The sequence below is a fragment of the Panicum virgatum genome, chromosome 4K (assembly GCF_016808335.1).
Source record: "Panicum virgatum strain AP13 chromosome 4K, P.virgatum_v5, whole genome shotgun sequence".
In the NCBI taxonomy this organism is placed as follows: Eukaryota; Viridiplantae; Streptophyta; class Magnoliopsida; order Poales; family Poaceae; genus Panicum; species Panicum virgatum.
This window is the reverse complement of record NC_053139.1, coordinates 45,728,030-45,754,802: the sequence shown is the minus strand read 5'-3', so window position 1 is coordinate 45,754,802 and position 26,773 is coordinate 45,728,030. Positions and strand designations below refer to the sequence as shown.

Below are 26,773 nucleotides of genomic sequence, written 5' to 3'. Positions count from 1 at the left end.
AAGCCCCACTTGAGGAGTTTTTTTAAACTAAAAGTCTACAAGAGAGTTACAATTACACCCCTATCTCTGTCCCCACCTCTTGGATGCATGCAGATTAGAGATGCAGATTAGAGGTAATATATGGTTCTTTGTGCACTTCATTCAACGACCTCTAGTCCCTTTAGTCTTTGAAACAAATAGATAGGTAAAAATTTTAGTCCACGGACTAAAATTAGTCTAGGAACCACCACTATTTTTTTAATTCCCCTTCCGATCCAGTCATCAGTGACGTGTCCAAGACTCCAACCGTCGGAGTACACGCGGGTGCCATCCAGTTTCCTTTTTGGTTCCCTTCCCCACTGTCCGGCCTATGGGCTATCGGCGATTGATGAACTATTGGCCCTCTTCAATTCCAGCCGTCTCGTCGGCAGCCGCGATCCTTCGAAAGCTTCGAAGCCGACGAACCCCACCACCGCCACCGCCCCACGCAGAGGAGGGAGAAGAGGACGAGCGGTTTGCCCGCCCCGTGACCGCCTCCGCGGAAGGCGACGCAACTGACACCGACGCGGTCGTCCCGTCTTCCTTCTCTCCCCAGTCCTCCTCGTCGCGCGATGGCTTCGGCCGCGTCCGCCGGGGTCGCGGCGCTCGGGATCTCCGGCGCCGACGGCGAGTGGGCGGCCGCGTGCCCACCGCTGCGGCGGAACCTGCACCTGCTCGCGCCCGACGAGGTGAGCGCCTGGTGCTCTTCTACTGTTGATTTGCTCGTGCTCAGATGCGGCGCTCCAACCGCGCTGATCTCGCGCCGCGGGTTCAAAATAAATCGAGTGTGCTGCTTCTGTGTAGTTCAAAAAATTCAAACTTGCTCTGATTTGTCCTTTTACTTGTTTTGATTAAGACGTCGGAGTTTAGGTGTGGCGTCAGATGGTTGAATGCTGGTACGGCCAACTACCTCGAATCGAGGCGGTTTTCAATCCCCTCACGTGGTGGCGGTGGCCGGTGGGGGCGAGTTGACCCACCCCGCCGTTGCAATTTACGAGTTTGTTGATACAGCAAACGAATGTCCTTTGGGGTGTTCGAAAAAAGGGAAAACAAGAGTTCCTGAACTTTAATCGTTCAAAAAAGAGTTCCTGAACTTTTCATCACACTGGTGGCTGCCAGTAACCATCCACTTTTCCTTCCCCTGGCCCGCAGTGGGACTGTCCATTTGGATGCTTAATCATACCATGCTCGAGCATTAAATTTCTGGCTTGAAAATGTTACTAAAAATTTGAAAACTTTGGTAGATTGTTATGCTCGGTCTCAGTTTTGATCAGCATTTTTGTTATCATGTACTACCTTACAGTGAAAATTTTTAGTTCTACTAAACCTTTCACATGTCCAGCAAAGTGGTCCTCAACTGATGTGCAATCGAACTTGGTCCCATCAATAATCATGAAAGTACCTACAGGACCTGGGTTTGGCTGAATAATTATGCACCATTATTTCAGAATAAAGTACACCCAAAAGTACTTTTCAATGTGGTGCAGCAGACTGTTAATTTGATCCGAATGATGGATTTAAGCACCATGTTTTTTTTTTCAAAAGAATAACGCTTATTGCCTGGTGATTCTAGGTTGAACTTGCAAAAATGCTGTTGAATGAGGGCCAAATGCACCTGTTTGAACACTGGCCTGAACCAGGTGTTGATGATGACAAGAAAAAAAGCTTCTTTGATCAGGTATGTATTCATATAGAGGACATGTAGCATCACTTATATTTCATAAATAGCCATCATGGAATTGTTCCATGCTTATTGATCCAGTAAAAAAGCACATTGTGTCAATAGTATCTGGGGAGAGTTGTGAAATATCACATTCGCCCATGAATTTTTTTCCAGCAGCATAGTTAAATTACGATATCTTCTTACCTTTCTGTGCACAATATTTGTACATCTGCATGTAGCACTAGCACTACAATCTATGCCATGAAGTCATAAGCAGAAACATACAATGTTCTTTTCCTCTTTATTCTAAGATTTTCATTATCGTAGGTTCGTCGACTTAATTCAAGCTATCCTGGAGGGCTGGTATCGTACATCCAGAATGCCAAAAAACTTTTGGCAGATTCAAAGGCAGGCAAAAATCCATATGATGGTTTTACTCCTTCTGTAAGTCTTCTTATATGCACTTTCCTGACAGATTAACTTGGCCCTAATATCTTTTGTTTTCGTGGTTTTTGTTCTGGAAATAGTTAAATCGAACATCACAAACTTTAATCATTCAAAGTGAATAACTTAATGCACCCCAACATCCAAATGTTCCCAGGATAAATGGATGCTCTTTAGTTTTATGTATTCCCTACTCTCTTTTCTTTTCTTGGTATCACAGTTAATAAAATTTTCTATACCATACTTCAGGTTCCTTCAGGGGAGGTATTGACCTTTGGCGATGACAATTTTGTTTCACTGGAAGCAGCTGGGGTAAAAGAAGCACGGAGTGCTGCATTTGTTCTTGTAGCTGGAGGGCTTGGTGAAAGACTTGGCTATAAAGGAATTAAGGTATGCGCTGAGCTGCTAATAGCATGCTAACATCTGATCATGGAAAAGAATAACATGCAGACTGGATTCACTCTCAATACATCTAAGTCATGAAGTAGCACAGTAGCTACCGCACATTGATTGGAACTCAAACAAGATGCTGTAGTTGCAGTACTGCTTTGGTGTTGCGTACCCCTGCTTTCTTTTTTGTTTTTTGGCTTGAATTTTTCTCTTGCTGATAGTGCTATTGCACATCATCCTGCACATAATTTTTTTTAGAACAATGGGCCATTTTTTCCATTTAAAAACAAGACCGCTTCTAACTTCAGACCACAAGCGGCACCTGGTGGCCTGCCCAATCCTACAGAGAAAATAGAAACATCCTTTTGGAATTAATTGTAAGAAAAAGCTTAATTAACAGCAGGTGGTCAATTATTATCATCTCTGTTACGCGGATACTCCTAGGAGGTGGCGTATCCGTATCCGATACGTATCGGATACGGATACGCTCCGGATACGCCTTGGATACGTTTCTAACCGTATTCTGAAATAACGGATACGTATTTGCTTGGATACGCGTATCCGATACTTTTGGGCCAGATGGGATACAGCCCAAAGCAGTAATCAGCTCACCCAAATGCTGTTTTGGTAGTAAGAGATGATACAAAATGATGAACTTGATTCAATAGAACTGTAGAACTAGATGAGTAACAACTGAAGAACCCCTTGTGGAATCAGTTGTGCTTTTAGAGAATGCTAGTTATAGAGGTAATGTTATATGGACATGCAAGTATTGCACATTTGAGTATATGGGAAGTTACTCAAGAGTAAAATCTCACTTGCTGAATATCTATGTGATATTTATATATAATTATTAATTATCCTAGCCGTATCCCCGTATCAGTATTTTTTGGGAAAGTGCGTATCCGCGTATCCGATACCCGTACCAGTATCCGTGTAACATAGATTATCATCTCCTTGTTCAAACTTCAAAGCGCTAACTCTATAATTTCAAATTAGGAGAGTATTCAAGCACCATTTAGCTTTTGCCTTGAAAGTTTAGTTATAATTAGCATCTAATTGCTATATGTCTCATTTTGGACAACTAAGTTCTGTCAGGACCTGATAGTTATTCACTCTGGATGTTCTTCCTCTTTGTTTTCTCTTCGTTCGAGTGCTGATTCCCACCAAGTTTCTGAAATTATACTGGTAGTTGCATCATGTATTTATTTGATCAGGTAGCACTCCCCCGGGAAACGATTACTGGAAAATGTTTCCTTCAACATTATATAGAGTCTATTCTGTCTTTACAAGAGGCCAGCTGCAAAATGGTTGATGGTATGTACTATACAGTATATCTGTAATGGATTAATGACTTACCAATATTTCCTGTATGTTTCCTATCGTTTTTTATAAGTTCTTTTGAATTCAATTTTGATCTTATCAAAGGCATGACTTGTTTTCATTATTTTTCTTATTCCCTTTCTGTACAAGGCATCTGCAATCACTCGAATTAGTTTGCTAGTTCATTATTCAGACTCAGAGAATGTTCAGGAGTTGTCTGATTGGCGCTATTTGTTCCCATGCAGACGGGTGTCATACACAGATTCCATTTGTTATTATGACTTCTGATGATACAAATGCGCTAACTATCCAGCTTTTGGAGTCGAACTCCTATTTTGGAATGGAACCATCTCAAGTGAAAATACTAAAGCAGGTTCTTTCAATTTTGTTATTCTTTTCATGTGCTTATTAGGAGAAAAGCTTTGTTCTATATATGCAGAGCGCATAGCAGTAACTTTTGGTGTTGACTGTACATGTTCATTTCCCTTTCAGGAAAAAGTAGCGTGTCTAGCTGACAATGATGCAAGGCTTGCATTAGACCCAAATGACAAGTACAAAATTCAGGTTGAAAATTTCCATACAAGGATCAATTACATTGTATTTAAAACATACATAGCCATATTGCTTCTGCATCCACTGAGTGTCTGTCCACGTTTCTTACTCTCAGTTTTGTGACCTGACAGACAAAGCCACATGGGCATGGGGATGTTCATTCTCTTCTTTATTCAAGTGGCTTGCTTGAGCAATGGTATGCTTATTGATTCAAGAATTGACTGCTGGGGGCATTTTTTTTCCTATTAGAAGAAATTTGCAGTTAATATATGATGAAATAATTTAATGAAATGATACTGTGTATTCTTTTGATAGGAAAAGTGAAGGGCGGAAGTGGGTTCTCTTTTTCCAGGATACAAATGGACTGCTTTTCAATGTTTGTACACTGGCCTCCCTGCTGTGCTATAATTTTACAGTTAAAAAGATAGCTTTTTTTAGCATACTTCAAAGTGTTTTTTAGCATACTTCAAAGTGTACCAAGAGGTATTGAAATCATAAAATGAATCTGGTATCTAGGTACAAATTTTAGTACCTAGTACCAAATAATGGGTACCTCCCATTTGTAAGGACCCTTAAAAAACTCTAATAAAGATCCAACTGCTTCCATGAGACTGGGACCTTTGGTTACAGAGAAGTGACATGATCTTTTTTATTATTTTGTAGGCAATACCATCAGCATTAGGTGTCAGTGCTACTAAGGGTTACAACGTAAATTCTCTTGCAGTTCCTAGGAAGGCAAAAGAAGCAATTGGAGGAATTACCAAACTTACTCATGTCGATGGTAGGTTTCAAGAAAAATGTTCTTTGTATTCAGAAGGATTTTAAAGAGTCATTTCTCAACTCTTATATACTGCTATTTCAATTGGCTAGTTGCATCTAATTTATTTGTTTTGTCAATTTGCCATAACTCTATTATTGTGCACAGGTAGAACAATGGTCATCAATGTAGAATACAATCAGCTTGATCCCCTCCTTCGTGCAACTGGATATCCTGATGGAGATGCAAATTGTGAAACAGGCTATTCTCCATATCCTGGAAATATTAACCAGGTAAACTATATGTTCCAAAGGGATAATTTAACATTCATGTGTTCGGACACTTCAAAAGATCCTTCGACTTTTGTCAAAACCATGAACATGGTTCTTAGGATGGCTTTTCTTATCACATCTCCCCTTTAGATGATGACGAACTGTCTATTAATGATTGTCCTTCTCTTATAATCTGCAAGTGCATGCAATCTAACACCAATATATGAGTTAATGTGGATGCTATTGTCTTCAATATCACATTAAGTGCATTATAATTTGTAACTGTTAATGTTAATTTTCTTTATGCTTTTAAAACTGAGCAAAACTCTGTCAACTTTGTCATTTGTGTTAAGAAAAATGCATTTATTGTTGTAATAAGAAAACTGCTGAACTTTTCTAGCTGATACTGGAGCTTGGACCGTACATTGAGGAGCTCAAAAAGACACATGGCGCCATTTCTGAATTTGTAAATCCCAAGTAATTCGTCTGACAACTCACTCTTAGTTACTTCTATTTACAGTGATATTGTTCCAAGTTTGTTTCTATCTTGATTTTGTGTATAAGTTCTCGATGTGAATTTCAGTCCTTTGTTTAACCCCAATTTATAGGTATACTGATTCGACCAAGACAGCATTTAAATCTTCTACTCGTCTAGAATGCATGATGCAAGATTATCCAAAGACACTGCCTCCCTCAGCAAAAGTTGGATTCACGGTAAGAGGCAGCTTATCATCTGTTGAGCCTTGAGCAGGAGTGAGCTAACCAGTTCTATCAGTTGTACCATGTAGAATGCATTACCAGTTCTATCAGTTGTACCATGTAGAATGCATTACCAATGTACTCTCATGTGTACGAGATAGATAAAACAGCATTAGGAACTTTCTAGATTCTTTGTAGTGCCTTCATTCTTCAGTGAATAATTAATTAGAAAATGAGAACTTATATTGGGAGTAGTTATCCACTTATCTTCACATATCGTACACTCTTGACAAGGCAATCTGTTTTTCAGTGCTCTGTTAGGAATTAAGTGCCACTCTGCCTTTCAGGGAAAAGGGGTAACACCCTAATCTCAGGAGAGTGGTGGTAATCAAATGTTGCTTTTGTTTCTGTAGGAACAACATTACTAATTCTGAATCTAGACATAATGTTCCTTACATGTGTTATATCTTTTTGAAAACTTACATGTGTTATATCTTGCCTGTAAGACCATTAGCAATTCATGTTATTAACTGTCGTTTAGAACTTTTGCTGCAAATGATTTTCATGGTTCGTCCCTTAACTGTTTTACTCTTTTTCTGCCTTTTGTTTTACTTGAATGCTAGGTGATGGATACATGGCTTGCTTATGCCCCTGTGAAGAATAATCCTGAAGATGCAGCTAAAGTACGATTTGAACTCTTTCTAATATGACTGTTTTTTAATCAACATTGTTGCTTTTTTTTAACCATTGGTGGTGAAGTACATTTCCTAAGGGTGCTTAATCTGAACTGGGCCTGTCATAATCATTAAGTTTGTTTTTCCTATTGTAAATGTTAGTTTTAATTGTAGTTCGTTGGTTCACCTCAAGCTAATCCGTCTATATTTGTTTGTGCATCTGATGTTGTGGTAAACTGGGACTACTACGCATCAGTCTTGGTCAGGGGCGGGAGCTACGTTCAGCTCCGTGGGTGCCCAGGCACCCACACCAAAATACAAGTTCAGTGTTAATCAACAAATTTTCACCATATAAATAAAAGGACAAGTAGCAAATCTATGGATAGGGCACCCCCCTCTATTCAGCTCTAGCTTCGCCCCTGGTCTTGGTCATGTTTCTTTTGCTTTAAAGCAGTTTCTTTTCCCACCGTCTTGTATGCATGTGGTGTTTATGTTTATAAATTGTATAATTTAATATGCCTTCTTGCAGGTTCCAAAAGGCAATCCTTATCATAGTGCAACCTCGGGAGAGATGGCAATTTACAGGGCGAACAGTCTTATTTTGAGAAAGGTGATGCCATTAGCATATTCCTTTGGTGAAGAGGGCACGCTAGCCAATGGCCATGGGCTAGTTCTCAAGTTGTTTGTGCTCCAGCTCAACGAGCTCCTTTTCCACCCTCTTTCCAGGCTGGTGCACAGATAGATGACCCTGTAGTGGACACCTTCAACGGGCAAGAGGTAGAGGTTTGGCCACGCATAACCTGGAGTCCACGGTGGGGTCTTACCTTCAAGAATGTCAAGGAGAAAGTGCGTGGGGACTCTTCCATTTCTCAGAGGTCAGCTTTGGCTATCAATGGTCGGAACATCTTCCTTGAAGGCCTTTCATTGGACGGCACTCTTATTATCAACGCTGTTGATGAAGCTGAGGTATTAAGCACAGTTATCTCAGAGACCTGGAGTACCTCAGTTTGGCTATTACCTTACCAATGAAATATTTTGATCATACTTCAAATCTTCATACCATGCGTCTATGTCTGTTTGCAGGTTAAAATTACGGGTCATGTACAAAATAAAGGCTGGCCTATCCTGCACGTCGACTACAAGGACACCTCAGAGAAGGAAGAGATCAGAATCCGTGGATTTAAGTTCGAGAAGGTTGAACAGCTAGAGGTGAACTACACGGAACCAGGAAAGCATTCCTTGAGTGCGCGAACAAAGCATTCCTTGATTGCTTCAGGTTCCAACCACTAGAAATAGTTCACGTCATGATTGCCTCCCAGATTTTAGGAGGCCATTAGCAATGACCTGAAAGTGTTCTTGTCCTTGGCAAGTACTAATAAGGAGCAATGTTCTTCACCAATCAGTCATCATTCTTGATGTATATTTGTACTTGTATAGTACCCTCGTTTATAGTCAAACCTTTTTCCCACTTTTGTGTAATCAAAGTTGAATATTTATATTGGATCTGATGTTGCTGCAATAATTAATAGTGAATCAAAACTTGGCGCTGAATCAAAAAGTACCTGCGGCAAAATGTAATTTGTGTTATGTATAATGTATTGCGCCTCTCTTTTTCTTTTTGGCTCGTATGATATGGCAGGGTCTTAGTGAATATCCTAGTGCTCCAGCATTTGTTAATCCGATTATCCATGAAAGGAAAAAGAGAGCCTGATGAGCCTTCTGGGTCTGATGATGGCTGTGTCGCCATGAATCTTTTGCAACCTTTTCAGTGATCTACTTTTGCTCTTTTCATTTCCCGTTGCATGGTGAGTGAACACATGTCGTCTTTTCCATGTGGAAAGGAATCTGCGGTGACTGGTGCAGGTGATGAGATGCCGTGGGCGAAAGAGACTGAATCTGGGCCAGCCATTATCCTCTATAAAAGATTAGGGAAAGTCTCCAAACCATATGGCTTTTCCGTTCAAGATTTGGAGTTGCCGTAAAGTACTTTTCTTTTCAGTCTTCAAGCCCAGGCAGTCGTCGTGTCCATACAGCCTGTCCGGGAACAAAATCATGTCACACCAGTTCGATTACAGCCTGTTTCTATATAGCAAAAAAAAAATCCAAATCCAAATCCAAATCCAAATCCAAAAATAGAAAAAAAGAATAAGAAGAACAGAACAAGAGAGTCCTGCCTTGCCCTGGGTCGACTCGGGAGTCGAGCCCAGGCCCTGGAGAGCCCACGAACGGCCCACGGAGGGGCAGAAACCCTACCCGGGTGGCATCCGAGTCCCAGCGCACCACGCCTCCACACGTAGACCTCCTTAAAAGCCGCCCCCCAAACCCTCGTTTTTCTCTCTCCTGCGCAGCGCCGTCCCTCGCCTCCGCCGCCGAATCCGAGGCTCCGATCTCGGGTTCACCGCAGCGCACCAAGCACCCCCGCGGCTCGATCTGCTCCTCCTCCTCCTCCGCGCTTCAGGTGGTCGCCTCCTCCCAGATCCCCCGCGCCTACTTTCGTTTGTCTCGCTTGTTTTCGTGCTGCGCCTCGCCGATCTGGTGAGGTGGCGCTTTCCGAGCGGGTTCGGGCCGATCTGGAGGTTCTAGCCTTGGATCAGCGATTCGGTGGAAAGTTTGGTGCTTTTAGCGGTTCTGGATTCAGAGCTAGTTTTGCCGGTGGGAGTACTAGCTTTTGCCTTTGTCTGATGCGCGGCTTTCAGCTCGATAGATGCTCTGTTACCTAGGATTTGGTTTTGTGTGAACGTAATGAGTTTCAGGTGCCAAGACGTAAATTTGTTAGCTGCGGCTCAAAAAAAGTCCGCTAATCCATTCTAAAGAGCTCTAGGTAGCTTTCTTATAGCTATATTTGGTCCTGTAGCGACGTGTGCTACACCTGGTTATTGGTTTCAATCTGTTTGAGCTAGTGGAATGATTTGTACTTTTGTAGCCTATATGCTTGATGAAATTGTATTATGTAGATTCCTGTGGTAGGGAGGATAAAGTGGCATGGACTTTACAGGGTAGAGTAACATATAGCCTTGTGCCATGTATTAGAGATGGGCGACTCATTGTTTGTATTTTTCTGAACTTTGAAACTGTGTCTTTCGATTTGTTGGACTAATTCCATGCAGTTACATTGATATCTGCTGTTACAAATGTTTAGATTGTACTAAAGCATCAATTGACCTAGTATGGTTCTGTTTAGATTATTTATGACCTGCTGAACCAGATTTGAATGCATTTTATCTAAAATTTTGAAGCTTGGATGACTTCTCTGCTTATTCCCCTCTCTTTTCTAGAGTACAGCTCTTTTCCTGTTGATTCTGTTCTGAATTTCGGGCCTGGTAATACTTGTATTGTAGTATGTTCATCTCAATACTCAAATAACTTTAAAAATGCAGGAGCTAACATTTTTGTATTTTCTTGTATATTGTTCACGTGTACTGTACTTTTGGTGTCTAACATGCTGTTTTGTTTTCTACAGCCATGTCGGGAATGGCACCTGAGGGTTCCCAGTTTGATGCTAAGCACTATGATTCTAAAATGCAGGAGCTGCTGTAAGTACTGTGGAGTTTTTCTTAACCTTGTATTTTATCATCTGTGATTTGTGTGCCAGTCTTACCTCTGTATGTTAACAGGAGCACTGGTGAGACTGAGGAGTTCTTCACTTCCTACGATGAAGTGTTTGAGAGTTTTGATGACATGGGCCTCCAAGAGAATCTTTTGAGAGGCATTTATGCTTATGGTAGGATGGGATCTGCTTTACTTTATGTTGTTTACAGTTTACCTAACCCAAGTGGTTTTATTCTTACAAGGCCATTCTTTGTTTGTGTAGGTTTTGAGAAGCCTTCTGCTATTCAGCAGAGAGGAATTGTTCCTTTCTGCAAGGGCCTTGATGTCATTCAGCAAGCACAGTCGGGTACAGGAAAGACAGCAACTTTCTGTTCTGGTATCTTGCAGCAGCTTGACTACGGCCTGGTTGAATGCCAGGCCTTGGTCCTTGCCCCCACCCGTGAGCTTGCTCAGCAAATTGAGAAGGTCATGCGTGCGCTTGGTGACTACCTTGGTGTGAAAGTTCATGCTTGTGTGGGAGGAACCTCTGTCCGTGAGGACCAAAGGATTCTTGCTAGTGGTGTGCATGTTGTTGTTGGGACACCCGGTCGTGTGTTTGACATGTTGCGTAGGCAGTCTCTCCGACCTGATCACATCAAGATGTTTGTCCTGGATGAAGCTGATGAGATGCTTTCTCGTGGTTTCAAGGATCAGGTAAACTCTTTGTTCTGCTCTATCTCTTTCTTCTGCAATTCTTCGCTATGTTTTTGCAATGATATGCTGTGTTTTGGTTGTGGTTGTCTATACCTTCCGTTATCTTGAAGCATGCATAGTTCTTTATAGACTGATTTGCTTAGTTGAATAAATGCAGAAGTATTTGTGGCATATTCATGGATGCCAAAATTTAGTTTACTACTTTTGACTGCGTGTAGTCAATAGAATCGCAATGGTAATACTATTTTGGATGTTCTAGGCTGCAAGGCCTGCTTCATCAGGGCTAATTGTGTGCAAACTCAGTTGCTTTAAAAAAATATTTATTCCCTTGTGCTGATTACGATCTTCTAACTGAAACTGAAACAATCTGTCTTATTTCTTTCTTGACAAGTCTCATCCAAAATCACTAAATCATGGTGTGGTATCCTGTCTTTTGTTAAATGCAGATTTATGACATCTTCCAGCTTCTCCCAGCAAAGATTCAGGTCGGAGTCTTCTCTGCTACCATGCCCCCTGAGGCTCTTGAGATTACCCGCAAGTTCATGAACAAGCCTGTGAGAATCCTCGTCAAGAGAGATGAGCTCACCCTTGAGGGTATCAAGCAGTTCTATGTGAATGTGGAGAAGGAAGATTGGAAGTTGGACACACTATGTGACCTGTACGAGACCCTGGCCATCACCCAGAGTGTCATCTTCGTGAACACCCGCCGCAAGGTGGACTGGCTCACTGACAAGATGAGGAGCAGGGACCATACTGTTTCTGCCACTCATGGTGACATGGACCAGAACACTAGGGACATCATCATGAGGGAGTTCCGGTCTGGTTCATCCCGTGTGCTCATCACCACCGACCTGCTTGCCCGTGGTATTGATGTTCAGCAGGTGTCCCTGGTCATCAACTATGATCTCCCCACCCAGCCAGAGAACTACCTGCATCGCATTGGTCGTAGTGGTCGTTTCGGTAGGAAGGGTGTGGCCATCAACTTTGTCACCCGTGACGACGAGCGGATGCTGTTTGACATCCAGAGGTTCTACAACGTGGTGATTGAGGAGCTGCCTGCTAATGTTGCTGACCTTCTGTGATCAAGTTGATGAAAAACAGCAAAACAAAAAAAATTCGGTAAGGGGGGACCTGATAAGGCTTGTTTTTGTTGAAATATTGCCACATGTGGGGAGGGAGGGATATGGTCGGTGGGGTTTCTATGTTAAAGTCGCGTGGTCATGGACAATTTGTGATTTTTTTTCTTATGCCATGTTTTGGGAATTTTTGTAGCTGCCTAGGCCTTGTGGTATGTGCTGCTGTGGGGGGTTCAATTAGTATGGAAGAGGGAGACGCTGCTGGTGCTGGAGTCTTTTTCGCTTTAGTGTTTTGTTTAAAACTATGTATGACCCTGTCATATTATTTGTCATCCTTGACTCTTATATTCTGCCATAACGCATGTATCCTGCAATCAGCCTGCAGCACTGGTATTTGTTCCGAGTAAAACCTGTGTACTCTATTGCGTATGTCTGCTTTTGATGCCCAATGATGTTAAGCCAGCTGGTATTCTGCAGCTGCATGGCACTGGTGTTCGAAGTAATGACTGACTATCCAGTGCATTGTGAATGGCCATCGAGTTGTGCTTGGAGAGTGAACAAATGTATTCCAGTGCATTGTGAATGGCCATCGAGTTGGTTCGAGAGTGAACAGCTGGTATTCTTGTTACAACGAACATAATGATATAATTAAATTTTGATTTGGATGTATGATTGAAGAACTATTAATTTTTGAAAGTTGAAGTTGATATGCATGTGCTTGTCCTGGTTGAGATATAAAATATAGAATATAGACAGATCAATATCGGAACACCCCATAGCTATGTCTTTATTTTAACAACCACCTCGTAAACCGGATATCCAAACCACAAAAATTGGAAGTGTTTGGTTTGCTTAGATGTAACGTAATCAGGCAGAAGCGAAGATTATCTTTGAAGCTTTTTACCACAGAAGCGAAAATAAACAAGACAGTGGAATCTCGCTTCAATTATAATCGGAAACAGAGAAGCGAAAATAAGCAGATGTTTGGTAGAATTCTTGCTTATTTTCACTGATAAGTCGATTATAATCGGAAATAAACATAGCCTCAGATTAGTGAAGGTAACGGATATCGTTCCAAACTGAAAAACTTGGGACGGTGTCTGGTTTGCTTATTCCTGTTCCTAGCGTTTGTTTGCTGTGGTTTGTAATCAATTGATGCTGTAATCGAATCCGCGGAGCATGTATTACAGCAGGCCTGGCCCAATCAAAAGCTCTGCCTTGCTGCTTCTTCCGGTACGGCGGCGTGGGCCGAGCCAAGCAAGTGAAGGGTTGACTGGCCCATCGTTGTTATTCATCTCTCCTTTTACGCTCCATCCACAGTTTCCACTCGCGGATTCATTTGCTTCTGAATTCCTGAGGGATGACGCGCCTTCTGAATTTGTTTTCTTTCTTTGTGTTGTTGTTCTGCTTGTGGATGAGAAAGACAGGTGCACAATTGTCTCTTGTAGTTTTGGCCAACTGATACAGGCCCTGCAAGCTAGCTACAATTCGTTCGTTGGACCGACCGTCAAGATCACGGCTGGCCGGTCGTAAACTCCAGAAATGCATCCAATGCATCTCTGACCTAGTCGCTGCACATACAGGTACACACCTGCAGGCTGCAGCTAGTTGTAACGATCCATGGGTCTGGCAGCCTGGCTGAATCAGCAAGCGAGGCCTTGGCATGCTCTGCATCAGGCAGCAGGCATGTGTGATCTTCAGACACCCAGCAGCATCGGAGCGGCGCCAGGTGGGTGGCCGGCCGATCATCGGAGCATATTCCGGTTTGACCTCCGCTTGCTTGGATCGCATCGGATTGCATTGGGGGGCAGTGTGATGTCCCTGTCGTCGTCCTGGATGCTGTTGTCTTTCCGTCTCCTTTAATTTACACTTGCCTCCCCCATTGGCTCTTCTCTGCTGCTTCGTTCACCCTTCTCCAGCAGGCCAGGCGATCGTGCCATTCACTCACTTGTCACTCACTGATCACCTTTCCTGTTCAGCGATTCAGCTAGCTGCCACTTTGCACGCTCAGCTGCACAGGGCCGGAGAAAATGGGATCGGGAATCTTTTGCACTGGTGACATGGGGTCTTCCTTCCGTTCTTCCACGAAGCAACGACTGGTCGAAGATGTGTTATCGATATCAGAACCAGGACGGACATGCTTTCCCTGCTCACAATCCTTTCCAAATGTTGTTTCATGGCTAGGGTTAGTGTAGGCGCCAAAATTTGACTGCCGTCTTATCCCCTTTGGTCACCGCTACACACTTGTCGTCTGATGCAGTATATGCTTTCCGGAAAGAAGCTGAATTGACATAGGCTTTGGCCTTGTTTAGTTGCAAAAATTCAAAATTTCAAATCCATCACATCGAGCGAGAATTTTACATGCATGGAGTATTAAATCTAAACGAAATAAACAACTAATTGTATAGTTTGCTTGTAAATTACGAGACGAATCTAATGAGCCTAATTAGACACTAAATTGCTACAGTGTTTGCTACAATAACCATGAGCTAATGATGGATTAATTAGGCTCATTAAATTTGTCTCGTAGTTTACAGACAAGTTCTGTAATTAATTTTATGATCAGTCTATATTTAGTATTTCAAATGTGAAAAAATTCTATTTCAAAAACTTTACAACCTGCAACTAAACGAGGCCTGTTTAGTTTCTCGTTAAAAATTTTACACATCAATCATAGTCTTGTTTAGTTGCAAAATTCAAAATTCCAAAACTATTACATCGAATGAGAATCACATGCATGAAGTATTAAGTCTAGACGAAATAAAAGACTAATTGTATAGTTTGCTTATAAATTACGAGATGAATCTAATGAGCCTAATTAGGCCATGATTAGGCACTGAATTGCTACAGTAATTGCTACAATAACCATGTTCTAATAATGAATTAATTAGTCTTAATAAATTCATCTCGTAGTTTACAGACGAGTTCTGTAATTAGTTTTGTGATTAGTCTATATTTAATACTTCAAATATAAAAAGATTCCATTTCAAAAACTTTACCGTCGCAACTAAACAAGGCCATATCAATGTATGGACACATGCATGGCGTATTAAATGTAAACGAAAAAATTGGTTTGCATAGATTGCTTGTAAATTGTTAGACGAATTTGTTGAGCCTAATTAGTCCGTGATTAGATAATAAATTGCTACAGTAAACATGTGCTAATGATGGATTAATTAGTCTTAATAAATTCATCTCGTAGTTTATTGACGAGTTCTGTAATTAGTCTATGTTTAATACTTCAAATGTGAAAAGATTCTATTTTAAAAACTTTACCCAGAGGAATTAGCAGCTGCAGTGATTAATATGCCCCTTGTTTAGATGCAAAATTCAAAATTCCAAAACTATCATGCCATACATGCATGAAGTATTAAATTTAGACAAAATAAAAAAATAATTACATAGTTTGCCTGTAAATTACGAGACAAATCTAATGAGGCTAATTAGGTCATAATTAGACAATAAATTGCTCCAGTAAACATGTTCTAACGACAAATTAATTAGTTTTAATAGATTTGTCTCGTACGATTTTTATAATTAGTTTATGTTTAATATTTTAAATATGCAAAGATTTCTTTTAAAAAATTTACACGGTACATCTAAAGAAGCTAGCGTACGTTGACGCTGACACGACGGGGTTGCAATCAAGCACGGATCCCACTAAATTCCAGTCCAAATCACACGCCTCGCTGATCCACCACCAAACCCACTTTCAAAAAATATATTTTTCCACAGTGCTCCATGATCAAGTCCTAGCATGCACGTGGCTGTCTCCATCTCTACAGTTTTATCATACCTGCAGCAGTCGAAATTAGTAATCGATTAATATAAAATCTCGATCACCTCCTTAAATTCTGCGGTCGTACATGTATGTATGCAAGCTCATCAAAATGCATTGGGCATGAAACCATGAATGATTGTCTAACCCTGCAAGGCCGCAATATGCATGGTCTATGATGATGATGCACCTTTTACTACCTAACTACCTCTATCCATGCATATATGTGGCCTGTATGAAACCATATGGAACGCGCGCTTAGCACATGGAAATCCTAAGGAAGTAGAAAATTCTAGTGTTCATACCAATGCAAAAGCATGGCTTGAATTAGAAGAAGCAGCGAACAAGTACAAGCAAGCAAGCAAAGCCCTAGGCCCCTAGCTAGATAGCTAGTGCTGTGTCTGATGCACAAGCACAACTATGGAATCGGCACCGTCCTTCCTCTTTTTTTTCAACAATGTTATCCATGCATCCCGATACCACGTACCATTCTCAGCTAGCAAAGTTTAGTACAGTCACTCGACGATCTCCTCTTTATTCTAGCAAAAAAGAAGAAGAAAAAAGCGCAGATTTCGCATATGAAGCAAAGCAGAAACGACGCCGCACAAGTGGCAGCGGTTAGCATGCATGATTCATCTTTTCGTGGAGAAATAAAGCTGCTGGCTAGTTGTTGACACAGAATCGCGCCAACACATTCGGATGCGCTAGAACACGCGAACGATCGTCAAAACAATCAACACAGCGAAAACCCTGGGCGGACTGGTCTGACCGGTTTCGCCGACCGGTCTGACCGGTGCAAGCAGGGAGCTCGCGAAGACCTAGAACAGCGAGCTCGGGAGGGACCCCGTCGGAGCTCGTGGATCTAGAGTTGCTCTGAGGTCGGCAGGCCACTCAGAACATCTTCAAACGTCATCGAGACAAAGGAAGAAAGCAATTTAGGGTTGGAAAAGGCTAGGGTTTGAGAGACAAAAAGTAATGCGATATTTTGATTTGATTCGATTGGGAATACCTCAATCGGCCTTAGCCTTTATATAGGCCGGGGAAGTCGTACCCCTCTCCAAGTCGGTTTATACAAGAATTTCCAAAATAAAACGAAGCCTACTCGGATTACAACTGGACAGACCGGTCTGACCGGTCGGCCCGACCGGTCAGACCAGTCGGCCTTTGAACTGTCAGAATTGGCTGTCAACATATGCCCCCCTGCTTTTTGGTGAGTTTCACAAGCCAAAAAGCAATAACTATCCTGATGTACATGTTTTACACAGAGCATATAAGTCTAAAATAAAACTAAGGGCGATATCCAATACCGGTCATCTTCGTCCTCATGCACTTTGCCATACGCTAGGATAAAACTTCTTCTAGTACCTCCCATTGATAGCCCTTGGTAGACGCTCACCTTGCACCGTCTCCACCATATACGAATTACCGGAGATAACTTTGACAATCTTGTATGGACCTTCCCAACTTGGCGACCATTTGCCAAACTTGTTGCTTTTCATCTCAAGAGGCAAAATTGTCTTCCAAATCAGATCCCCAACCTGAAAAGATTTAAGTTTTACCTTTTTGTTGTAAGCCCTGGCCACCCGAAGCTGTCTTTCTCAATCTCCTTCAAAACCTTCAAACGCTTGTCGGTCACCTCATCAATATTATCCATCATTAAATCATGGTAATCAACAGCGGAAAGGTCATTTTACTTTGCCAACCTATATGCGCCCAGATTTACCTCAACGGGTAAAACGGCCTCTTGACCATACACAAGCTCAAAATGAGTAACCTTAGTAGCACCATGTCTAGATATACGATGAGCCCACAATGCTTCGGATAACACTTCATGCCACCTCTTAGGATTTTCTTCTATCTTCTTCTTGACAAGTTTGATCAAAATCTTATTACTAGACTCGGCGTGCCCATTGACCTGAGCATAGTATGGAGATGAATTGAGCAACTTAATCTTGTAAGATCCAGTAAAGGCACGCACCTCTTTTGAAATAAATGAAGAACCTTGATCCGTTGTCAAAGTTTGTGGAATGCCGAATCTATGAATAATATGCTCAGTAATAAACTCAATTACCTCCTTATGTGTCATATTCTTCAAAGGAACCACTTCGGTCCATTTAGTAAAATAATCCGTAGCAACCAACACGAAGCGATGCCCCTTTGAAGATGGAGGATTAATTTGTCTAATGAAATCCAACCCCCAACCTCGGAACGGCCATGGTTTAATAATAGGATGCATCAACGTAGCATGCACCAATTGCAAATCATCAAACCGCTGACATTCTTCACATCCTTTATAGTACTTGAAACAATCGTATAGCATGGTGGGCCAATAGAAACCGGCTCTTCTAAGTAACCACTTCATTTTGGGAGCCGATTGATGAGTACCACAAATACCTTCATGAACCTCACCCATAGCAACCCGTGCCTGATCCGAGTCTAAACACTTGAGAAGCAAATCTTCGGCAGTTCGACGATAAAGTTCATCGTCAATTAAAACGTACTTGAAAGCCAAACGCCGAATATTTCTCTCCGCACCATGACCAGGATCTCTCAAATACGATATAAGAGGAACCCTCCAATCCTGGGCTTCGGCAGAGACAATTGAATCATCTTTTTCGGCAGAATCAGAACCAGCAGCTGCATCACCGGTCATACCGGTCTCGCTGACCGGTCGGACCGGTGCGTCCAGAACCAGACACTCGGCTTTCGTTTGCATCGGCTTGCGAATGTTGAAATACTTTTTCGTAACATTATAGCCAGATGTTTACTGAGCCAGAGTATTTGCCTCTCCATTCTCTTCCCTCGAAATATGTTTGATAATAAATTCATCGAAAGAAGAAATAATATCGAGGCATTTATCAAGATATGCATTTAGAGAACCATTATAGCATTGGTATACCTTAGATACTTGCTGCACCACCAAAAGAGAATCTCCAAAGGCTTCAACATGCTTCACGCCCATGGATTGCAAGAATTCCAAGCCAAATAGAAGAGCCTCATATTCAACTTGGTTATTTGTGCACTCTTCTTCCAATCGGTTTGAAAATTTAAAAACAGCACCATTCGGAGAAATAAGAACAACACCAATCTCTTGACCATTATCACAAACCGATCCATCAAAGTACAACTTCCATGGTGTGCAAGTAATATAGCCGACTTCTAGATCATGATTGTCATTAATCCGATGCTCAACAATAAAATCCGCTACAATTTGGCCTCTCATAGATTTTAAAGGTTCACAAGCCAAATCATATTCAATCAAAGCATAAGCCCACTTGTCGATTCTTCCACTCAAACTCGGTTTTTGTAACATATGTTTGATCACATCGGTTTGACATACTACTATGCAAGTACTAGATAGTAGATAATGCCTTAATTTGGTACAAGCATAATAAAGAGACAAACACAACTTCTCAATAAATGTATACCTCGTCTCCGCATCAATAAGTCGTCGGCTTAAATATGTAATGATATACTCCTTCCCTTCGGTTTCTTGAGTCAAAACAACCCCAATAACCTTGTCTTCGGCAGCCACATCAAGTCTGAAAGGTACCCCTCTCCTAGGTGCTTTGAGTACGGGTGGCGAAGACAAATAAATCTTGATCTTCTCAAATGCTTCTTGCTGTTTTGCCCCCCAAGTAAATTCGGTTTCATCTTTTAACCGAAGAATAGGAGTAAAAGCATCGATCTTCCCGGACAAGTTAGATATAAACCTTCTCAAGAAATTTACCTTGCCCAAGAACTTCTGTAAATCCTTCTTGCATGCAGGGGCTTTAACCTTCCTCATGGCTTCAATTCTTTTAGGATCAACATCTATTCCCTTCTCATGAATAATGAAGCCAATAAACTTTCCAGCCGATACACCAAAAGCACATTTGAGTGGATTCATCTTCAAACCATACCGGCACATCCTCTCAAGAGCAAGTCTCAAATCGGCTAAATGATGATCCAAACCGGCTGATTTAATGACAATATCATCAATGTACACTTCCAAGATGACACCAAGCAAATCATGGAAGATTAAATTCATAGCTCTTTGATAAGTAGCATCCGCATTTTTCAAACCAAAAGTCATAACAACCCACTCAAACAAGCCGACAAATCCTGGACATCTAAAGGCCGTTTTAAATATATCTTCTTCGGCCATGAATATTTGATTGTAACCGGCGTTACCATCAAGAAAACTAATAACACGATGTCCGGAAGCCTCATTGATCAATATATCGGCTATAGGCATAGGATATTCATCCTTGGGAGTAGCTTTATTAAGATCTCTAAAATCAATGCACACTCTAATTTTCCCCGAATCCTTTTTCTCAACGGGCACAATATTAGAGATCCAATCAGCATAACGACAAGACCGAATAAATCCAGCATCATGTAAACGATTAATTTCAGTTTTAATTCGGTCATAAATAATGGGATTGAAAACCGGTTGTTTATAAGGTCTAAAACCGGCTTTAATCGGTAATCGATGTTCAACAAGATCACGACTCAAACCAGGCATTTCATGATACTCCCAAGCAAAGCAATCAATATATTTCTTCAATAAATTAACCAAATCAGTTTTATATTCAGCCGATAAATTTTTGTTTACAAAGGTCGGCCTAGGAATAGTTCCATCACCAATGTCTACCTTTTCTAAAGGATCGGCCGATGTAAACCCTTGGCCCAGCTTATTTAGATCATCAGAATCTTCAATGGCTTCACACATATCGTTCGTACGCGCCCGATATTGATCTAGCCTCTGCTGCAGCCATTTTGCGTTGGACCGGTCTGACCGGTCGGGGTGTCCGGTCCGACCAGTCGACACTGTGCACCGAACGGAACTGGGCCGGTCTGACTGGTAGGCACAAGCGGTCTGACCGGTCGCTGCTGGAGCTTCTGTTGTACTCATCTGATTTACATTAAATGATTTAGCCGATTATCCATCGGCTTTAGTACAGCAGAAACAAAACCATCCTTAGTGCAACTAATCAAATCATAATCGGACAGATCTACGCCCGATAAACACTTGACGTTGTCGTGTGCACTAATAGAATCCGAATCGGCTAAAGCAACAAAAGATGAAGTGTCCCCATGGACAATCTCAACCTCATCGCCGATCCACTGAACAAGAAACTGATGCAAGGTAGAAGGAACGCACTGATTTGCATGAATCCAATCCCTCCCAAGAATCAAATTGTAGTTACCTTGCACCTCCGAGACGAAGAAAGCCGTAGCAAGCGTCTTGATCCCAATGGTGAGCTCCATGGAAGCAACTCCCTTGGTGCTAAGGGGCTCGCTCCCTCCAACACCACTGACCGTCATGTTTGTCTTGATCAAGTTCTCATCTTGGCCACCGAGCTTCTTGTACAGCGAGTAGGGCATAAGATTTACAATGGCCCCACCATCCACAAGCATGCGAGTCACCGGCTTCCCGTTGATGTGTCCCCTCAGGTAAAGAGCCTTCATATGGTTGTCCTTCTCGCTTGGCTTCTGGAACACAGTTTCACGGGGCCCAAACTGAAGATGAGCCAAATCCTCTTCCGGAACCACGAAGTAATCCGAAGACAAGTGCACCACATTAATCTCCAAGTTGGTGCGCTCCGGAGATGCTTCATAATCCACCAATTCCTCGTCTTCTGCTATCAGAAGAACTGCTGGGGCTTCGTCTACAGAAGTAACCGAAATGGGCGGTGCCGATTCGGCCGTTGGTTCTGCAGTAGGCTCGACCGGTCTGACCGGTTGGTCAGAGCGGTCCGACCGGTCTATCTAATCGGTCTGACCGGTCGGCTGCGGCGGTCCGACCGGTCTGGCTGGCTGATCAGCTGTCTTGGCCTTCCAAACCTTGCTCTGAGGGAACATGGACCTTCCAAACCTTGCTCTGAGAGAACTTGGGCCTGTCTCTTCTTTTGATCTTAGAAACATCAAAAGTAAATTTCAGCTCCTCTAGCCGATTCTTTTGAATCGGCTTGAGAGACGGAACTGAACCGGGTTTGGCCTTTGATGGCCAAACAAACTCAGCAGCATATACTTCCTTGCTATCATCGTCCGAACTATCCGAATCATGATCAAGAATATGTGTGTTGGACCGATGAGGCTTGGAAGTATCTTTGGCATTTTTAAGTTTAAACTCTAAACTCATGACTTTGACTTGCAAGAAATTCACAATATGATATTCAAAGCCCTCGAGTTTCTCTTTCAAATAAGAATGTAAACCATTAAACGCCAAATCTGCCAAATCTTTTTTAGAAATTGTCAAACTAAAAGACCGATTTTTAATTTCTTTAAATCTTTTGAAATAATCCGAAGAAGATTCATCACGTTCTTGCTTAATCGATGTTAAGTCCAACAATTTTGCTTCGGTTTCCCCACTAAAGAGTGAAAGTGATCTAGGCCCCTAAGTGGGTTTTTGTGTTAATGACAAAACACATGTGCATTTAATTGTGTAATTGAGCGTGTGTGCAGGTGGTGAGTTTGTATAGGTGAATCAAGTGACGATGTACGACCCCTCAAAAAGGAAATGAAAAAGCGGAGTTCAAAGGATACTCATGGAATTAGATTTTATATTTGAATTTTTGAGTATAGGAACGCCGTACTATCAAGAGGGACTTGATTCAAGGGCTTTGATTTGAAACTAGTGCTCAAGAGAACCTAGACAAACACTTGTGAGCCACAAAACAACTCAAAGGAGCAAAAACCGGAGTTTTTCCCCTGCCATACCCAGATACTGCGGGTATAGGGCCGGATACTCCGGACCCCGTTGCCCGGAGTTTCCGGGCTCTGTTCAAAGTCTGAAAACCTAGGGTTGCCCGGAGTCTCCGGGCATATACTCGGAGTCTCCGGGTACCCCTTCACCCAACGGCTCTTTTTGAGGCTGAAGAGCATATATACCCCCTCCTACCCCTTCAGCCTCTTCGACTTGCCACTTTGACGAGCTGAACTCAAACCTAAGCCAAAAAGAGCTCTCTCACTCTCCTTTCTCCATTCTTGAGTGATTCCCTTGAGGGATTTGAGTGAGAAGCAAGCAAGAGCAAGGATTAGTGCTAGTGAGCCTCATTTCCATCTCTTGAGCACTTGGTTTTGGTCAAACCTGCGGATTCAAGTTTGTTACTCTTGGAGCCTTGAGCTCATAGACGGCTAGGCGTGCTTGTGATTGCTCAACCAAGATTGTGAGCTGCATAAGAAGTTTGTAATCTCCTTTCCTCGCCGAGGAATCCATAGTAAGTAACCTTGGGGTTGAGAGGTGATCTCGCCCTTGGAAGAGGAGCATAGGGGTTCTTGAGCACCGTCTCTCGAATCCTTCCTCAACAGAGACGTAGCACCTTCGGGTGTGAACTTCGGGAAATAAATCCTTGTCTTCTTCGCGTTAGTTTACTTGATTTCATTGCCCTTTGCTTGTGAGACTTCATTTCTAGGGTTTGAGCTCGATCTACTCACTCACGAGTTTCTAGTGAACTTTGTTTGTTGGATATCAACCTTAAGGTACCCCTAGTACTCATTCTCTAGCTCGATCTACTTTTCTTACAGAGTTTCTTGCAGTTTCGTTTCAGGTCGTTCAAACCCGGAGACTCCGGATATAGCTCCGGATACTCCGGACCACCAAACCCGGAGTATCCGGGCATATACCCGGAGTATCCGGGATAGTCTGCTTTTGACATTTTTGTTAAGTGTTTTAAATTGCAGATTGCCTATTCCCCCCTCTAGGCATCTTAAGATCCTTTCAAAAAGTGATCATGAAACTTATGCTCCAATTGAGCCCAATTGCGAATAGAATTAGGAGCAAGCGAGGGAAACCAAGAGAAAGCCGTTCCAGTCAAAGATAAAGAAAATAAACACACATGCAAAACATCATTGAAACTGGTTTCTCCTAATTTCCAAGACATATTGACTAACGTGTTCCCAAGTTGTACGAGAATCATCACCATTAAATTTAATAAACTCAGGAATACGCCAACCAGCAGGAAAATGAGTAAAATCAAACTCAGCAGGATATGGTTTTTGATATAAACGTGTGGTACCCATATCCACCCCAAGCTTACTTTTAATCGCATTTGCCAGATCCTCTTTGAACTTAAGGAGATCGTCCTGATAGTGCTGGCTGGTATAAAACTCAGAAAAACAATGCGCATTAGAATTTCCATGCGCGATTGTCTGTAAAGAAGTCGGGATCGGTCCTTGGTTAGGTCTAGATCCTCGTGGCCCTCCCGCTACAGTAGTAGTGCGAGGTGGTGTATACAGTGACAATTCATTATTTCGGCTAGGGGCAGCCGAACCTGTAATTGTCTCGAGAGGCGTCGGCGACGGTACTGAGTAACCGGTCTTACCGGTCTGTGGGACCGGTCCGGCAGGTGCAGTGTGCACGGTCGATGGTGGCGGGGTTTGCCCTGAGAACGAGTTCGGCGGCATACCATAGAGTGGTTCAGATGTGATCTCAGGGGTAGCCGAACTCGGATCTGATGAGTTAAGATCTGACATGGGTTGTTTACCTTTAAGCGCATCAACATCACTACTCAATTTAATCAAAATATCACCCGCGGCAGCTTGTGCGGCAACAATCTTTTGATCCATTATGGATGACATTCTATCTAACATATCAGAGGGAGAAAGGTTTACATTGGGGATCTCTTCAATCTTATCCTTGCTAAGCTTGAGAGACGGCAGCACGAACTCCTCCACCCTCTTGACGAGGCCACCACGATCCTTCTTGAAGCCCTTCAAGAATTATGCCTTGACGTGCTCCTCCACAAAAAGGTAGGCCTTGCGCTCCTCTTCGGTGAGCTCCTCCATTGTAGCCGTGATGATGTTTATCTTGTCGATCTCTGAAGAGCCCATCTTCTTCAAGGAGTAGATTAGATCGGTTTTAAAAACCAGATTAATCTCTCCCCAGCGGAGTCGTCAAAAAGTGTGTTGACACAGAATCGCGCCAACACACTCGGATGCGCTAGAACGCGCGAACGATCGTCAAAACGATCAACACAGCGAAAACTCTGGGCGGACCGGTCTGACCGGTTTCGCCGACCAGTCTGACCGGTTTCGCCGACCAGTCTGACCGGTGCAAGCAGGGAGCTCGCGAAAACCTAGAACAGCGAGCTCGGGAGGGACCCGTCGGAGCTCGTGGATCTAAGGTTGCTCTGAGGTTGGCAGGCCACTCAGAACGTCTTCAAACGTCGTCGAGACGAAGGAATAAAGCAATCTAGGGTTGAAAAAGGCTAGGGTTTGAGAGACAAAAAGTAATGCGATATTTTGATTTGATTCGATTGGGAATACCTCAATCGGTCTTAGCCTTTATATTTATAGGCCAGGGAAGTCGTACCCCTCTCCAAGTCAGTTTATACAAAAATTTCCAAAATAAAACGAAGCTTACTCAGATTACAACTGGACAGACCGGTCAGACCGGTCGGCCTCGCTGAGCTGGCAGAATTGGCTGTCAACACTAGTCTGATTCAACAATCGCGCATTGCTAGCTCTATGTGCATGGTTGATTAGTTGAGTGGGCTACTACTTATCGATCGTTCGAGCTGCTTTTGATCTTGCAAAATTGCTTTCCAAGTGGCAATCGTTTGTCTTTTTTTCCTGCTCACTAAGCTGGTGGAATCATGCACTAGTGAGTGACGTCACAAATAAAGACTGCTCGTTGAGATCGACCCATGATGTGATGTTACGCGTCGTACGTCCGACCTCTAGCTATCTAAGAGACTAGGACTCGTAACTAACCATTTTAGTGCTCGAGAGATAGATCGAAATTGCAAGATGAGGAGGATGTGTGTAAATGCGTGCCAATGAAGACCTAATCTCTCGATTAATTACTGACATATAGCGTATCCGGTGGCATGGCCATCAACTTTATCAATATATATAAATATATAGTTTCATTCATTCTTCTAAAAATATTATAAAGAGGAGAATTTTTATAAAGAGTAGTGGTTAGCTAGGGCACTGCGGTTTCGTCAGCCTAACAATTAAAAACTCTTAGAAGAAAATTAAAGCTTTTTCTTCTGATCGTACCAAGGTGGTGGAGTTACGTTCCTGTATGCAGCATGATTTGCCTTTTCCAGTGGCGTACTAGTAGGATTTGTCGGTTGCTGATAGATTGAGCCGCGCGCCTGTATGTCTGATGAACCGATCGAAGCGGCATGCATGATAACAACTGGTCTGAGCTAGCTATTCCAAGTTTCCAACACACACCGCACTCTCCTCAGCTCCCTTTCTAGTACACGCCGCCAGTATATGCAGCATGCAAATAGCTAGCCCGCGTCGTCGTCACATCTCTGTCAGACTTCCACCACCACCGCCAAGAGCTTTAGCTAACTTTGATCTGCTCCCCGGCCGGCCGATCCCAGCACAAATCGGGTACCTGATTTCTGCCCTCATCTCACTTTAGATCATCGCGGCTATGGTAGGTTAATCTGCATTGACCGCAAGTCCGAGTCCACTTTGAAAATGTACTACTACACTGCAACTGAAAATTCAGATGATCTGATCATAAAAAATACAGTAAGATCGATCGATGTGTGCGATGACTCACCAGTGGAACTTTTGCTTGCTGGGTTGTTAAGTTGATAGTGGCGACCTGTCTCCATCTGTGCCATCTATATATCTTCCATGGAATTAATTAATGAAGCTGCTGGTTGTGTGCGGGTTATTAAGGATCGAGATTGAAGAGGAATATGCATGCTGCGCAGAAAGGTACTCTTGATTATCCCCTTGTTGTTCATCAGCCCTCCGCGGATTATATCAGTGGTGTCTTCATGCACCCCCACCCAGCAGAATTAATTGCGGTGATCGATCGATCCTTGTCGTCACTCACCGGCAGGGTTCACCTTACCGACGGTAAAGCGATTTCCGCCAACTAGCGGTATCGGTAAACCGGCGGTAAATCGCCGGAAACCGCTGGAAACCG

At 42.7% G+C, this 26,773-nt stretch overlaps 2 protein-coding genes across 4 annotated transcripts; both read left to right on the top strand.

Moving 5' to 3' along the window:
• Positions 1-322: 322 nt before the first annotated feature.
• Positions 323-8,378, top strand: LOC120704388 (UDP-sugar pyrophosphorylase). The gene is made up of 17 exons (XM_039988757.1): positions 323-707; positions 1,592-1,696; positions 2,009-2,125; positions 2,375-2,515; positions 3,733-3,832; positions 4,084-4,211; positions 4,331-4,402; positions 4,522-4,586; positions 4,706-4,766; positions 5,054-5,171; positions 5,316-5,440; positions 5,820-5,896; positions 6,028-6,133; positions 6,742-6,801; positions 7,322-7,402; positions 7,519-7,758; positions 7,876-8,378. Exons 1-17 carry the CDS (start codon positions 591-593, stop codon positions 8,080-8,082), a joined length of 1,920 nt encoding a protein of 639 aa, XP_039844691.1. The 5' UTR covers positions 323-590; the 3' UTR covers positions 8,083-8,378.
• A 686-nt stretch (positions 8,379-9,064) lies between these two features.
• Positions 9,065-12,817, top strand: LOC120704386 (eukaryotic initiation factor 4A-3). Of its 3 annotated transcripts, none has more exons than XM_039988752.1 (6): positions 9,065-9,250; positions 10,253-10,325; positions 10,407-10,513; positions 10,604-11,034; positions 11,481-12,153; positions 12,588-12,817. In XM_039988752.1, exons 2-5 carry the CDS (start codon positions 10,255-10,257, stop codon positions 12,114-12,116), a joined length of 1,245 nt encoding a protein of 414 aa, XP_039844686.1. In that variant the 5' UTR covers positions 9,065-9,250; positions 10,253-10,254; the 3' UTR covers positions 12,117-12,153; positions 12,588-12,817. The 3 variants fall into 3 exon arrangements, with proteins under 3 accessions (XP_039844686.1, XP_039844685.1, XP_039844684.1); XM_039988751.1 differs by lacking the exon at positions 12,588-12,817 and adding an exon at positions 12,307-12,532; XM_039988750.1 differs by lacking the exon at positions 12,588-12,817 and having other exon boundaries at positions 11,481-12,537.
• The last annotated feature ends 13,956 nt before the right edge of the window (positions 12,818-26,773 follow it).